General features: G+C 32.1%; 1 protein-coding gene across 1 annotated transcript; it reads right to left on the bottom strand.

The window, feature by feature from the left end:
- Nucleotides 1-864: 864 nt before the first annotated feature.
- TrpRS-m (Tryptophanyl-tRNA synthetase, mitochondrial) lies at nt 865-17,125 on the bottom strand. Its single transcript, XM_089637799.1, has 7 exons — nt 16,760-17,125; nt 16,486-16,674; nt 9,770-9,924; nt 8,430-8,659; nt 5,570-5,721; nt 2,192-2,310; nt 865-1,503 (listed from the first exon to the last, which is right to left on the bottom strand). Exons 1-7 carry the CDS (start codon nt 16,844-16,846, stop codon nt 1,278-1,280), a joined length of 1,158 nt encoding a protein of 385 aa, XP_089493925.1. The 5' UTR covers nt 16,847-17,125; the 3' UTR covers nt 865-1,277.
- Nucleotides 17,126-17,329: the final 204 nt, after the last annotated feature.

Raw genomic sequence — 17,329 nt, 5'->3', positions numbered from 1 at the left:
CGCTATTCCAAATTCCTGTAATATTCAAAAATCTGTTAATGAAAAAATAAGAAAATACACAGATTTAGGAAATGAAATAAAAAGAATTTGGCATTCTCAGACTATAAAAATATTAGCATTCGTTATTTAGGCTACTGGCATTATACCTAGCTCTCTCATTAAAAATTTAGGCGTATTAGATCTATCAAAAAATTTATACATAAAGATGCAAAAGTCGGTCATTTTGAATACATGTAGGATAACGAAAGATTTTTTAAATATTTATGTTGAGGGATCAGTAGGATTTATTGGCCCTGTTAGGAGTTCTACCGAGCCGAACCCTCTGATATGAAAATATCTGGAGTCGGTGAATTATTTTCCCATTTGATCTCTGGTGAGTTGACGTGTTGTTCTTGTATTGTTTTTGCTTATATAATGCACTTACATAATGTTGATTGACTAGATGATCATTTGTGGAAAAGTGTGTGGAAGGGTTTAGTTTTTCTTATGGGGAAGATTTAACCCGGACATAAAATCGGAAGTTTAAAAAAAAAAGAAATTCGAAAATATTCTTGAGTTTTATTATATTTTCCACAAAGCTAAATAAGTGATCTCCACAATAAAAAGTATAAATATGAATAATTTGCAAGTGACAAAACCAGAGTCTAGAATCATATTATGATACTTTTTTAACTTTCCAGGCTAATAAACTGGGGCACGAACTATGGGTGAACTACTAGCGAATCCGGGTACAAACGTTAGAAATCCACATTGGATTTCTCAGCACGCTAAAGGTTTAATACATTTTTATTTATTACATAGATATATAAGTTTTATTTTAATATAGAAGTAACTGTACAGATCCAAAATATTATACATGACAGTGAAAATAAATACTACAATGTATTTTTATCATAATTTTTTATTTGGCAAGATATTATACACATATTCGCATAATAGATCCCAACCGTCTGGAGCCAATGAGACTATGGTATCCCCAGTTGGGGTATGTTGTGAAGCTGAAGATAGTGAGGAGGGGAATGAAATTGAGAAGAGGAAGTTAGGGAAGTACCTGGCTATTCAGATCTGGAAATGTTTCGATTCTGAACGGTGGTCTTTCACTCTACTGCAAAACTACATATTTGCACATCTCATGTTGTTCTTCAGGACCGTCGATATTATTTTTAATTAATAAATTGTGATTAAATTAATCCAAAAAAAATTCTTGTGTTCCCGAATTCGTAGCCAAGGATTATACCACTCAACTACGGAGGCCATCATTTATTAAAATAATTGTTTTATATTTTCGAGGGGATTGCGTGTTGCCTTTCTATCACTTCTGGTATTCCAAGACCAACTTTATTGCAAACTTCTTTGAAGGTAACGTCAGCTCTTTTCTTTGCTTTTTCAGCCCCTTTGTTTAAAATGTCGACAAGATATTCTGGATGAGAAAGGTAGTCTTCAATTTTAACTCTTATTGGTTCTAATTGCTCAATAACAGATTCAGCCACAATGTATTTATACCTAGAAAAATAAACAACAAGAATGAAAAAAAAAACATAAACATAATTGAGGCGATCGGCGCAGAAGTGGCGTAACCCAAAAAAATGTGAGCTGTGATAAACATGTTAAAAGTTTTAAAATGTGGAGGTGGTTCAAGTAAAAATTGAAACAACAAATGTTTAAATTCATATTGAAGTACATATATTATTTTGGTTGATCTATCCACTTCTATTTGACAGAACATGTATCATTTAACCGGACCGGAACCCTGCATTTGCAGTATTGAATAATTGTGCCCATGTACGGTACAAAGCACTGCAATTGCAGTGTTGTCCTTATACATTCATTTTGCCTTCGGATATTACCTCTACTAGGTTAGTTAAAGACAAAAATAAAAATATCACTTTATCAAGTATGGTACTGTCTACGTGTTGGCTTTAATTTTATTTTTTTTATTTAGTGTTGTTTCTTGCCGGCCCCTACTGGTAAAGCCCCTTCCGATTGCTAATGTCATTTGGGAATTTTCGTGGGTTACGCCATTTTTGGGCCAACTGCTTCAATTATGTACCTAATTTCATTTAGAATATTCTTAAAAAACCCAGGCAAATGTCTCAAGATTTATATAAAATATCATAAAAATTGACCCCAAAAAAGGGGGTATATTATTATTGACTAATTGAAAAATGTAAATTGATAAGTAGGTACTTACTTTCCAGTAGTTACCCCTTCTACTTCTTCAACAATCTCTTCAGGGATTTTATTTGTCATCATGCAATGAATATCTATCATATTTGAAACTCCTGGTCTAGCCTCTGGATTGTATGTCACCTGGAAATAAAAAAAATAAACAAATAAAACAGGTACCTTTCCACAAACCTTTCAGTAGTTAATTAACTCTTTGAGTGCTGTAAGTGCCTACCGGCCCGAAAAAATTTTACCCGTTCATCCAGCACATTCAAAAACATTTCACTGGATTTTGCCCTGTAAAACAAATGTGAAGCTTACAAAAATAAACAGAAATTCTTGTTTTTCATTTTGTAAGGAGCAGACATTTTAAAATAATAACCAAGTTACTACTGCGTCATTCTTCAATGCACCCGCTTAATGAAAGGTTCGAGTAATTCGTTGCGGGTTTTCTTTATTTTTTTATTGTGAAACACACATCTTTTGGAAAATGTAATAAAACTTCAAGAATATTTTTATATTTATAAATATAAAAATATTCTCTGAATATAAGTAGCTATTCTGGGAAAACTATTTATGGTAGATTATACAGGGTGTTAAGGGACGTACTTTATATTAAAACATGAAAAATCAGTAGGTATTAGACAGTTAGGATCGGGGGGGGTGACCAGTAACGACATGCGAAAGTTATTTTTTTAAGTTAAAAAGAAAAAAACCTTAAAAAAAGTCAAATTTAGACAAATTTCATTTACATTTTTTTACTCCAAATATCAGGAATCACTTGCCCTTGATCAAACTGGAAACCGCACCACGTATGAACGCATTACAAAGAATTACATTATTTTCTATGTAAGCGGGTAAAAAATATATATGTTAACATGAAAAAAAAATTTATTTATTTTTATCATCATCAGTTTTTTTACTTGTTAATCGTTAAAAAGATAAAAGGTGTTTTTTAAACTTCTTACGAGATATGTATACTATCTTTTAATTTTTTATTGTTGATTCATTCTTCTTCTTTCGATTGATACCAAAAACAATTAAAATATTAAAACTTACAGGCTTTCAAACCGGTGTGGGTAAAAAAACCGGCGTATTTTGTCAAATGATATAATAAAGGTGGACACGTTGGCGGTGGGATTTTTACAAAGGTAACTAAAAAATTCACTTTTTAAATAAATCTAAAATATCATTCGCTTATCCAATTAGCTTCAGTTAGACGGGTTATTTGAGAAAAAAATAATTCGTTAAACATTCGCATAAATGTGAAAAAAAAATTATTTACACCAAAAAAAGATTACGTAGTAAAATTTTAAATCCAAAGGGCTAAAACATCAAGTATTAGATCATCTTGCAACAAAATTTAAAAACAGGCTGTATTTAAAATTAATTAAAAGGTAAAAATTTTTAATTTTACGAACAGTTCAGACTAAATATTCTGTGGGGATGAGTGTACAGTGGACTTTATAATGACTTGACAATGCGCATATAATAACTGTTGAAAGTTGTAATTTTCGCTATTGTGACCTCAAAAGTGAATCAATTCTTATCTTATCGGTATCAAATTAATAAGGAGACAATGTTTAATCAATCTTGATACTATAACACAAATAATTATTAACTTATTATCGTTTTATGTAAACTAACAACTGACCGCGTTGAAACTAGATTCAGTTATGTTTGAAGATATTTTATAATATTTAACACAAAATGCAAAACATATTGAAAAATATGTTTTATACTAATAGAAGCGGAAAAGAATAAGTGAAGATTTAACAAAACGTTTATATAAAATTTAACAAAATGTTTATATAAAATAAATAGAAATATATTTATTATTATTATTTTTTTTTTTTTGGTAAACTAATGTTTAAGACAAGATTTTTTATGCATAGCAATATAATTTAGGGTTATTATTCATTTCAGGCTAATAATTATTGCTTACAAAATAATTAGAAATATATTTATTTTTGAAATGACAAATTGTCAAAAACACAAAAAATTATCCTAAAATGTCAGTAAACTTTGACACTTACAACTTAATACATATCAGGGTTATTACCATAGACATATGAATATTAGTAGACCTGCCCTAAGTGATTAAAAGCGTATTATCCCCACTCCCCATACCGGTTCCATTGGAGCCGGCTGTGCTCGCGTATGGCCTCAAGTGAAATTTGAAAACGTGACGTCATCATTCTTGTGCGAACTATGGTCGAGGCATCATCGGTTCATTTTACGAAATAACACGGCAAAATGTTGACTTGTACTATGAAAACTTGTAAAAATAGATGTGAAAAAGAGAATAAACCCAAGTGTCGTATTACATTCCATATGTAAGCATTATTTTACTTTATTTTAAGCATATTCACATCGTATAATATGAATCAGTTGTTACTATCACATCGAGAAACGTCTGGACGCGAAACACAAAGCTGGTTGGTTGCTGGGAAGTAAATTATGAACATTTATAAAAGTGTCTTAACTAAATACTTAAACGAAATATTCGACTCTGAAACTAGAACCGAATTTTTTTGCCGAATTTGGACTTCGCAAATTTGTTCATAACGTGGCGAGTAATTTGCGCTCCCATGTAAAAATGTCTATTCATTCAAAAGCAGATTTTACTTTTAAGAAGTAAATGGTGATATTATAATGCGAGATGCCTATTTACTGTCAGATTGATTTATTGACGAATCACAGTCAGCTTCACTCCCTTCGTTCTTCAACAGTTGATTTTACCCCTCGCCATTATCTTCTCGTCTATTAATTCCTATGTCTGTGGTTATTACTCTAAAATCTTTAGTAAAAGAAATTCCAATTCAGTAGCCACACAGAAAAAAAAGTTTTATTTCTATAGCTATAGTACATAAAATGCTAAAAATAAATAGAAGAGTAACTCAGGATGGTTTTTTCCGGCTATTTCGCAAGTCCAAAAAAGTTAAGTTAGTTACTATGCTGCTTTAAGGGTTTCCCGCGTAGTCCACTTTTGTGGTCCGGGGCAAGCTAGTGGTTAGAGCAAATCAAGTACGTCCCTTAACCCACTGTATACTACTTTAACTAATAAATTAAAATTATTATCTGGTAAGACAGGTAGAATTTACAAAAACATAATTTAGCAAAGCAAGTTATTACAAAAATAAAATCAGCTGGTGCACGGTGAGCCGCGCAAATATTTAGGGTCGGCACATGGCGGAGGTATTGGTCACGGGAGTTGGGCATTTCAAAGGTTAATTACAATATATAGTGCATTGTTTATGACACACCACAGAGAATGGACAAATTTCAAACATGATAAAAGGGTAAAAATTATAAGAGGTTATTTTTTTACCAATTAAATTTGTGAGGTTAAGTGGGTAAATAATTTTTTTTTAATATGCAATAAGTTTAGTGTAAGACTTGCCTCTGGAGTAAAGTCAGTAACTGCCTTTCTGAATTTCAAAGTAATTTGTTGAGGTGTGTCAGTCAAAAGTATTCTTGATTTGGGATCAGGTTCCGATTTAGACATCTTTTTCAGAGGTTCTCTCAGACTCTTCAACCGGTTTCCTGAAACCTCTGAATAAACAATGCATAGTTACGTGATTGCAACATTTTGTGATAAATTAAAAAGATAGATACAATATAGTTATAATATAACATCATAATTAATTAATCAATCATCGAAGAAGAAGATACATAATACTAATAAATCTAAACGAAACATAAAACCGAACAAAACAAAAAATAAAAAGATAACAGTCAAAACTAGGAATCGAACATAAGATCTCTTGTCTTACTATGTGTGTTGTGTTTTTGGATTCAAGTATGTTTATCTATTGAAAGCATAGATAATAGAAACAAGGGAGATGGTCCAAGAACAATTATCAGTATTTTTATTTTATTTGGTTTTACGCCCAGCCGGGCTTTTACATGCATTTTAAAACAGAATATATATTTATTTTTTATTTTTTTTTATTTTTATTATTTAACATTATAAATGATAACAATATGCAGACTTATAAATAATTTGTTCATTATTATTCTATTTCTCCATAAGTTGAGCTCCAGGAGCTCGTGTTTATGGGAGGAGTCTTTACATTTAGTTCTAATGATTTAACAATAATCAAAAACTTTTGAAATAAATACAAATATATTAGGTATAAGATGTAATTAATATATTAGGTATAAGATGTAATTAATATATTAGGTATAAGATGTAAACTCTTATAACTAAATAAAATATACATTAAAAAAAAAAAAAAACATAATATTAACATAGGTACACAAATTAGAAAATTGTTTTTTTAAAGATAATTAAAATAATTCATCTTTTTACAGATTAAGTAAGCGTGAGGAAATTAAGGGTACAATATATCAAGAAAAATTTAGAAAAGTAGTTTTTTTTAAAGACAATCAAATTAATATATATTTTTTACAGATTGAGTAAGTGTAAGAAAATTAGGGGTACAATATATCATTATCCAATTTTAGGGACTTAATTAACTTTTTGAATTGTTCATAATTCACAGTTTCGGTTACACTAATTTTATTTTTGGACAATAATATATTGTACCATCTCACACCTAAATACGAATAGTGGTGCTGAGCCGTGGTCGTTCTAAGCATAGGAATGGCTATTAAGCCATTTGTTTTGAATCTATTGCTTATGCTATCTGAGGGGTGAATTTTATAAATAAAATATTCTTTATAAATTTGATATAAGGCGATTCTCTTATACAATTCTGTTATAGATGATACATTAAATTCCTGAAATATCTCTAAAGTAGGGGAGTCATATGGTTTTCTAAGGATGATTTTTATAATTATTCTTTGAATTGTAATTATGGGCTGTAAAGAAGCCTTAAAAGCCCCTCCCCACCCAATAATCCCGTACTGCAATAAGGACTGAATTAATGCATAATAGACAATTTTCATAGTTTTCTTATTTAAAATATTTCGTATATTATAGAAAATATAGATAAGTTTTCTTATTCTTTCAACAGTGAGATTAATATGGTCTTTCCATTTAACATTTTTATCTATTAAGATACCAAGATATTTTATATTGGATTTATGATTTAGTTTCGCGCAGTCCGTATTACATGTACCGTCATTTACACAGTTTTTAGAATGAATTGTTATGTTAATTAGGTTATTTGGCACATCTTCTTGTAGAGTGAAAGGAATGCAATATGTTTTTTCTGTGTTAAGTGATAATAAATTGCCATCGAACCAATTTTTTATAACCTTCATATCCTGATTCGCTGCATTGGTAATTTCGTTCCATGTCTTTTTTTCGATAATTATTGCAGTGTCGTCAGCAAAGGATATAAGTTTACCATTAAGTGATAATTTAAACATATGGTTAACGTAAATTATAAATAAAATTGGTCCAATAACAGTCCCTTGGGGAATTCCAAATTCTAAAGTTTCATCTACGCTAAGTGAGTTATTAAGTTTTACTTTTTGGTTTCTTTGAGTTAGATAGCTTTGCAGCCAATACCTTACCTTACCAATAATACCGATATCATTTAATTTATTAATTAGTTTTGTATGGGAGATACTATCAAAAGCCTTACGTAAATCAATGAAAATGCCAAGGCATTTATTTTTTTTATCTAATGCACGGTATATAGTTGAAGTTAGTTCTGCAATGGCATCATGAGTGCCTAGTTTCTCTCTAAATCCAAATTGGCTAGGACTAATTATTTTATTATTTTCAATATAGTATAAAAGTTGCTTTTTTACGATCTTTTCGAAAATTTTTGCAATGTTTGAGACAACAGATATGGGTCGATAGTTTGATATTTCTTCAGGGCTGCCAGATTTAAAAACGGGTGTTACAATAGATTTTTTATAAACGGAGGGGAATATTCCACTATTTAAACTAATATTTATAATGTGTGTAATTGGAATTAATAATTCATTATAATTTTTCAACAAATTATAATGAATTCAACAAAAGTAAGCTATCGAAAATTGTACACAAAAAAAAAAAATTTTTAAGCTGATGAATATAAAATAATATTAGTAAAACATGTAACAGTAACATAAACCACATACAAGCCGCCAACATCATTCATCCATTCTGCTAAAAAATCATCTACACATATAGGCGCCCCTCCTTTGTTTCTACCTACACAGCAAATGCATAACTTTCATTGGATATGCCGGTTTGATAGTCCGTGTAGTTATGTCGTAGCTCGACGACAGTCGCTTACACGCCATACTTATCTTTGTTATATTATTATTATTATTACTATGATTGAAATAGAGATATTTACCTGCTAGAATGGCCGATGGATGAGGAAAAGTCCGGCCAAACCTATGATTAAACGTCTTGGCTATTTGCTGCGCCATCTGCAGGTGTTGTAGCTGGTCCTCGCCGACAGGAACGTGGGTCGCCTTGTATAATAAAATGTCGGCCGCTTGCAGGACCGGGTAAATAAACAAGCCGAGAGGAACTTCCTTCATTGAATCTGATTTTTCTTTGTACTGAGGTAAGTGGCCCAATCTATTAAAGTAAGAAAAATGTAATACCTATTTTTTTTTTTTTTTTTTTTATATGTGTTTATTCAGTTTTTTTTTATTTGTACATTATTTTCTCTGACTTAGATCTTACAAAACTGATCAATCAGTTTAATTGTAAGAAATCTCTCACTTTTTCTATTTATTAGCTTATAACAATATATTTAATTTCAACTTGATATCTTGGTACCACAATATTAATTGTTTTTATGTTTGACGGAGGTAGAACGATCTAATTTTCGTTTTTATTTTTGAATGACATGTCTCATTTTTAATATCTTCTGGTAATGAGTTAAACAATTCCGGAATTTTATGTCTTTTTGTTCTATCTCCGTATACATTTTGCGATATTTTAATAATAAACATTTGTGCTTCTCTATGCCTAGTAGGGTAGTTATGGTTTAGAGGTTTTTTGAATTCTGTATTCCAGAATTCATCTAGCGTTAGTTGGTAATCTATCCTACTATGTATAGAGAGCACATTACACAAAGAAAACATTTTTTTGTAATCGCCTACACATAATTGTATTTTTTTTTTGCCTGATATCAATTTTAGGAAACGGATTTGTAATTGTTCTATTTTATTTAAGTACGTTTTATACGTTAATCCGTAACTATTTACTCCGTATCCTATAATTGATTAAACATTGACGCGAATTCCCAAAGGGATAACAACAATCATTGTTATTTACAATTAAACTGATGAGTTTGTAAGTACCTACCTATAATTAAAAAATTTATTGATAATTCTATATTTTAAATGTGCATTTCTTTTGTTTTTTTAATTTTTTGACTGGTCTGATGTCTCCATTTCGACAACAAAAAAATATAATTATACTATAGAGAAAATTGGCGATATTGGCTATTTGTTTTTGAAAGGATCCTGAGGCAAATATTTTATAAATACCTTCAACCTCACAAATCTCACAATTATAATATTCCTTGTAGTGATTTATCACGGGTCTGCTCTAGTTATTTTGTATCTCATTTCATACAACTCTTTCGCTCTACAGATTTCCATGTGTTTAATATTGTAGTGTGCTTGTTGACTGCCTTGTCAGAGACCACACCAATACGGCATGAGATATATGTTCTACCTCGCAATGGTGGAGAAGCAGCCCAGAATCCAGCAGAGTTCAGCATGCCTCGTCACACTAGATTGCAAGAAGAGAATAGATTTATCAGGGTTCACTCCGCAAGCCAGGAGCGTGGCTGTCATCTCCAGAATATTGCTCCGCAGAGTGTTAGGATCCTAAAACAGAATACAGATTCATTATTACACAACATTAGCTGAGGATCACGGCGGGCACACATCTTAGAAAGCCCACATGCCGGGCTTCACATCTTAGAAATCATGTCTAGACAGTTATTTTCAACATCAAAATTTTATGAAGAATTATCAAAATTCTGCTTTAACCTCTTGTTCGCCAGCGAATCCTATTATTTAAATATAATTAACTCTGAATATAACTAGCTTTTATGGAGAACTACTTATGGTAGATTATATGCTATTTTTATAAATATTTAAAACACATTATCTGGTAAGATGGAACAATTTACATAATCATATTTTGCAAAGTTATTACGAAAATCAGCTGGTGGCACATGGCGAAAATTTTGCGCAGGCGATCAAGAAGTTAAGGGGTGGGAAAAGGGGATGGAGATTGGTTTTTAAATAAGACAGTGACATTCCGCTTGTTTTGAAAGTGAAGTGTGTGGAAAATTTTATCAATCTTGGAATGAAACTTTCGATTTGCATAACAATCAAATCCACGCCGCCCATCTGCCAGACGCATTCTTTATATAAATAAATAGATTATTGCTTTTGAGGGTATGTACAGGTAAATAATTTTGTGTAAAGTGATTCTTGCTTGGGTAGTAGACATGGGCAGATTTATTCACAGTAGTGAATCGATTCAGTCTGATACCCCCGGCTGTGTGAATTGATTCGCTTTATTTAATTCTTTTATTCACAAAAAAAAAGTATTTATATTAGTGTTAGAGCCTCCCACGGGGCGATAAGGTATCGACAAAAACCGAGTGCGGTATATCGAGAGCCCACTGATCCACATATTGGTATTGGGACCTGCAAACATTGCAAACAGGTCGGGGAACGCGGAGGTGCGACGTTGTTTCCACATAACGAACTTCTAATTACCAGTAACATTTATTTTAGTTAAACATGATTTTAAAATATTCTTAACGCGATGCACTATGTCGTGTAATATTTTGAATCGAGCCGCTATCAATAACAACCCTTACGTAGATGGCGATAAGGTTTAAATTCCCGCTTAACACCATCCGCCTGTTTTAATTTATACAAGAAAAAAACATGGCCAAAAAGTGCCTTTTATTTTATTTTGTGGATGTTCAGGCATAAATATTTTTTTTTTTTGATCATTTTATAAATAACTTAATTTGCCACATAATACAATAAAATCATAACCGAAAATGGGTTCGTAAGTAGGAGATTTTGAACTTTAAAGCAGTTTTCATAGGCCTTTACATTATTTGTTTCTGGGCTTATAAAAAGATTTATCTAAAAAATACTCGATTATTTCAAAGGCCAAGATGTATTCTACTCGCATTATTTAATTAAAGCATCTGAAACATTTCTAGGCGACCAAATTTTCAAACCAAAAACACATGATTTTGCATTTCTACGTATGGCATCGCCTTAAGAATGTATTATTAAAGCACATTAATAATAACACATAAATCCCACAACCTGGTCATCGCTTGGTGACTGACTTGATTCACACCACAGCCGTTTTTTATTGTTTACATATTTACGCGTCATTCATCTATGTGCTCAGCGCCCAACTGTCTTTATTGAAAAAGAAAACAACATGGAGCGAGACATTAATCTCCAATTGATCATGGAAGTGGAGAGGCGTCCATGCCTGTATAATCACAAGTTACCGGCTTATGCCGTCAAGGGCACGACAGAAAAAGCTTGGTGTGAAATAAGAGAAGTCGTAGAATTGTCTGGTATGTTATTAAATAATTTGATCTCTTATATAAATAGTATAAAATAAAGTCGCTATCCGCGTCTGTCTGTTTGTGCGCTTAGTTCTTCTAAACTACACAACGGATTTTTTATCGAGTTTTTACTATCATTTAGAGAATTTCTTCCGGAAGGTTTACATATATGATACATGCATATTATATTTATAGAAAGTAGAGAAAAGTCGATGTTTTATAGTCAAGTCGAAAAATTATATTTTCGGGCACTACATTGCCCTAAACCTGCTGGCTAAACCTTATGAGGTACATCATAATAATGTACTACGGAATTGTACTTATTAAAAAGGCCTACAGAAAAGTCTCCGATGGTGTATATCTATCTCGTAAGGATAACCCCCAGCAACGCCAGGTACATGTCAGCTAGTTTTTCATATAATATTGTAACATTGGATTATAATACGCATTTACGTGTTTAAGCTGATGAAACTACGACCCTCGTGGACAAATAGATTCTTAGTTTGGATAATTATAAAAGATAATATATAAAAAGATAATTATATCCTCTTCCAGCCACAAGCTAGTGCTTCTATGGAAGAGGCGTCTTGAAATATTTGATCATATATTGTAACAAATAAACAAAAATGTACTTATATAATTACCTCAGCACGGGTAAACAACCCAGTGAGGCCAACATTACTGAATTAGAATATAAATATTGTAAAATAATGTAGCAACAATAAAAATAAAAAAAATAATAAAAAATGAATGGCCTACAAAGCATTTTATTACAAATTATATTTCTATCAACATTACAATTGGCCGCCATTCTATTTTATTACTAATTATATTTCTATCAACATTACAATTAGCCGCCATTTTATTTTATTACCAATTATATTTCTATCAACATTACAATTGGCCGCCATTCTATTTTATTACTAATTATATTTCTATCAACATTACAGCTGGCCGCCATACTAAAGCCGTAAAATATTGGTTTTGAATTGAAGGAAATAGCTATTAAATAGCACTGTTTTCCATAATCATACATGCAAAAAATTGTTGTTTATTGTCATTAATTGAATCAAAGGTTTGTTTTGTTTAAATGTGTATTAAAAACCGTCGTTAAATATTAGGCTGGCACAGTTGCATTTAAGATTTTTTGCAATGTAAATAGGTCAACGATTTTTTTTTTTTTTTTAACAATGTATTTATTTATTAAATAATTAATCAATTTACAGTATAATAGTATTACAGAGTATAATCAATAATGTTAACTAAAATAATTCATACAATTAGTTTTCACTGCTTTTGATTTTTTAATGTTCCTCTTCTATAGAAGCTGGCGCTTGTATCTAGAAGAGTGGTGAGCATCAAGATTAAGAATATTTAGTGTAATTATGAATATTAAAATTTATAATTACTTAAAAAGATAGTTGCATCATTTTGGTATTTTTACATTGAACTTCTCTTTAATTGCTTTTAGTAGGTGTTTATCATTTTCTATTGTTCTGATATTTGAATCTTAAAAGTAAACCATTTTTGGGAAGGGAAAGGACTGCCGATCGGATTCACAGTAGCCATTGAGGATAGAATCAGTAACTTTTGACTAATGTTTTGTGTTTTGCCTTGCAGTGACCTACTAAGGACTAAAGACTACAGACTATTCATTGAAACATGCTGGAATAATTGACCATTGCAGACAGAGGACAGATTGGGTCCTGGGACATCACAACTGAAAAAGACATAAATGGTTTTATTCCATGAATAAGTGAAACAAAGATTGGGATATGGGTTTGAGCGCTCGGGACAAACCCGATAGCGACAGACAAGTGATGTGAGACGTGTGACTAGAACCGGTTAGGGACTATGACGTCACAGCTGAATACAGAATAAGTTTCAGTGACAGAGATGCTCGGAATTCAGAACTAGTTGGCGGCGGTTTATCGCTAGGTCTGAGGACTTCTTCCGGCAACTTTACATCACGGCGTGCCGCCCATATAATATTATTTAAATATCTACGAAACATTATAATATTTAAATCTTTTATTCATTTAATTCATTCATTCAATTTTGCCAATTTTGTGTGGATAAAAAATATTATTTTATTTAGCTTTTAACTTTTACTTAATATGAGTAGGTATTATTTATCTTATTTAGATTATACATCTCCTATTCTCGTCTTTATTCCTAGCTTTTGTTCAATATTCTGTCTCTGGAATTGGTGTTTAAAAAATTTCCTTTCCATTTTGCGCTGACGGATCTCAAAGATCTTCCATTTCTTGGCCTTAATAGAATCATACAGCGTCATGGTTTTCTTCTACATTCTCAACTTCTGGTCCCTCATTTATACTGAACTGGAAGAGTACAGGTAAATATATAGAAAATACACGGTTAATATACACTTTTAATAGAAAAAACACTGTGAATCAGTTAGGTAACTATGAGAAGTAAGTATTTCAGTTTCCGGAAATGCAAAATAATGCATTTTAGTAGCTATTTCGTAAAAAAAAATGATAATTTGATATCTTTTCTTCACGCCATGTTTTGACACAAAAATATTAAAATAGGTTTTTAAGGAAGTTTTTTTTTTATTTACTTCTTAATTAAACCCAAACTAAGAACCTATCATAGAGTCATATTTTGGTTTAAATAAGAAGAAAAAAACTAACCTTAAAACTTTGACATACAAACAATAACAACGGCCACCGAGTGAACAATCGATTTTAATTTTAACGAAATAACTTTTGAAATGCATTATTCTCACAGACATAGGAATTAATAGACGAGAAGATAATGGCGAGGGGTAAAATCAACTGTTGAAGAACGAAGGGCGTAAGGCTGACTGTGATTCGTCAATAAATCAATCTGACAGTAAATAGGCATCTCGCATTATAATATCACCATTTACTTCTTAAAAGTAAAATCTGCTTTTGAATGAATAGACATTTTTACATGGGAGCGCAAATTACTCGCCACGTTATGAACAAATTTGCAAAGTCCAAATTCGGCAAAAAAATTCGGTTCTATTTTCAGAGTCGAATATTTCGTTTAAGTATTTAGTTAAGACACTTTTATAAATGTTCATAATTTACTTCCCAGCAACCAACCAGCTTTGTGTTTCGCGTCCAGACGTTTCTCGATGTGATAGTATATGTTTCTAAAACTGATCTATATTATACGATGTGAATATGCTTAAAATAAAGTAAAATAATGCTTATATATGGAATGTAATACGACAATTGGGTTTATTCTCTTTTTCACATCTATTTTTACAAGTTTTCATAGTACAAACACTTTTTACGAGAGCGGACGTGTTTTAACCGCTCCAGTTTGTTTAATCCTTTCAGAAGGTTTCCCTTGTTAAGAGATCGCTGAAAAATGTTCAGCATCCGTGTTTTATGTAGTGCTTACCTTCTTATTTCACGAAATGCGCGTAACTTCTACCGTTTAGCCGGAATTTGCAATTATTATAGCATTTTAAACCGATTAAATTTTGAAAGTGAACCTAGAACAAAGATTCTCAGTGCAGTCGAAGATTTTATACCTGACTCAAGTGTCAAGTGGTGTCGGGATTTACGGGACCTTTTCAACCGAGGATGTCTGCCTGGAGGACAGATAAGCCATATTTTGTTTAAAGTTTTTGTTTTTATTTTCTGTTTTTGTTTATGTATTTTGTTACAGATGACACACATAAACTTCACTTTGACTTTGGTTCAAGATTTTGCTTATGATAGCCTGCGATAAGCGAGCCCTAAGGGTCTGAGACAGAGGTGTGAAATCGTCGGATCACGACAATAGAAAGAATTTTATTTTTTTATTTTTTTTGCTGGATTTTATTTAGGTATTGGAGCCAGGAAGGAGTCTGAAAGGGTCGAGAGGATGCACTAGGTGGCATGAAAGGCTGGGAGGTGACTGGAGAGACTAGGGTAGACTAGGATGAGGTGATTTTGCACAGCGGTGCTTCCAAGGTCTGTTATCTATGTGAGGATGTTGTGTCGGCGCTCTTTATTGGCAGCAGACACATGTCAGCGCTATATTAGCGGCGGACACATGCCTGAGCGGATGACGAGCCTCGTGCTGGCACAGTTGGTGGACGAGGTAGTCTCTCTCCCTGCAGCAGCTGGTACAGTTCCTTCGCTACCTAGGACTCTTGCAGCAGAGTCTCCATCTTCTGTCTTTGTCGAGCGTCACAGCGGTGCTGCCAAGGTTTGTTGTCTATGTGAGGATGTTGTGTCGGCGCTCTTTATTGGCAGCAGACACATGTCAGCGCTATATTGGCGGCAGACACATGCCTGAACGGATGACGAACCTCGTGCTGGCACAGTTGGTCTAAATAACAAATGTAGATCCTAGGAAATAAATTGTACAGCGCCCTTGAGGTGATTTTTCACAAAAACGGCGCTCTACAAATTATCCAATTATTATTATTATTATTATTATTACAAGTCAACATTTTGCCGTGTTATTTCGTAAAATGAACCGATGATGCCTCGACCATAGTTCGCACAAGAATGATGACGTCACGTTTTCAAATTTCACTTGAGGCCATACGCGAGCCCAGCCGGCTCCAATGGAACCGGTATGGGGAGTGGGGATAATACGCTTTTAATCACTTAGGGCAGGTCTACTAATATTCATATGTCTATGATTATTCTCCATTTCCGAATACTTACTTCTGATTATTATCTAACTACTACAGAGTGTTCTTAAAATAAAATTTGCTTACTAAACGTGTTCCCATTTTCTGTATATTTACCAAGTATCCTGACGGAGGTTAGCATTTCCCTTGCGCAGTAGGGTCAATTCTTTTAATATAATAAACTTAATAATGGAACACAAATACCTGTGGTAATGTGATAGAGTGAAGATCTACAATGGAGACCATCACGTCCTCTCCCTCGTTCTGCAGCTCAACCCATTTCTTAACAGCGCCAAGATAGTTTCCTATGTGAACAGGTCCTGTAGGCTGAATACCAGATAGCACTCGCCTAGGCCATGGTACTTTTTCCTTTTTGGGTTGGGTAACTTCTTCCTCGATACATAAACATTACATTATTAATTCTAATGAATTGTAAGAAAATTTGACAGTATTTGATCTAATGTAAATAAAAACTTACAACTTGGGAATAGAAACGACAACCACGACCCGTGAGCTTAAAAAAGCTATTAATTAGTGTTTTACGGCAAGCACTAGACACAAACATATTTTGGAAGTACTTTTTTTATTTAAAATACAAATTTGTTTTGTTACGTACACGATGTCCTCTTGTCATATTTTTGACATTTCAAAATACCATAGACATAAACAATAAAAATCAACAAGAATAAAACCTAAAAGAGGGATAGTTATGTCTATAGTTAAGTTTTTTTGATCGAAGGGATCGTATATTCCCCGATGTGGTTTGATCCTCGTAGCAACGTCTTTGTTTGAATTTTGTTTTTCATTTAAATTTGATTTGAAAATTTAATCTTATTTAAAACGAAGGTTTATAAATACCTACATGAAAAATAAAATTTGTGATTTTTTGTTGCATACATTTAAAATGACATATATAACAAAAGGTGATATATTTTTTTAAACAGTAAGAGTAATTTTATAACTTTACTAAAAATATGTTCAAATAAATACATATATTTTAGTATGTTTATGAATTATATGTATAACCAAAAAATCTCAGATGTGCAAG

The sequence above is a fragment of the Hesperophylax consimilis genome, chromosome 12, assembly GCF_061612785.1.
Source record: "Hesperophylax consimilis isolate HC1 chromosome 12, BYU_Hcon_1.0, whole genome shotgun sequence".
NCBI lineage: Eukaryota > Metazoa > Arthropoda > Insecta > Trichoptera > Limnephilidae > Hesperophylax > Hesperophylax consimilis.
This window is presented reverse-complemented; position numbering and strand designations above follow the sequence as displayed.

Bases quoted from the DNA above. Each gene is read 5' to 3' on its own strand.
- TrpRS-m (XM_089637799.1), bottom strand. From the start codon at position 16,846: ATGTTTGTGTCTAGTGCTTGCCGTAAAACACTAATTAATAGCTTTTTT. The intron at 9,925-16,485 runs GTATTTGTGTTC...ATTCTGTTTTAG, and splicing joins ACTCTATCACATTACCACAG to GATCCTAACACTCTGCGGAG. The intron at 5,722-8,429 runs GTAAATATCTCT...TTGTTTATTCAG, and splicing joins TCCATCGGCCATTCTAGCAG to AGGTTTCAGGAAACCGGTTG.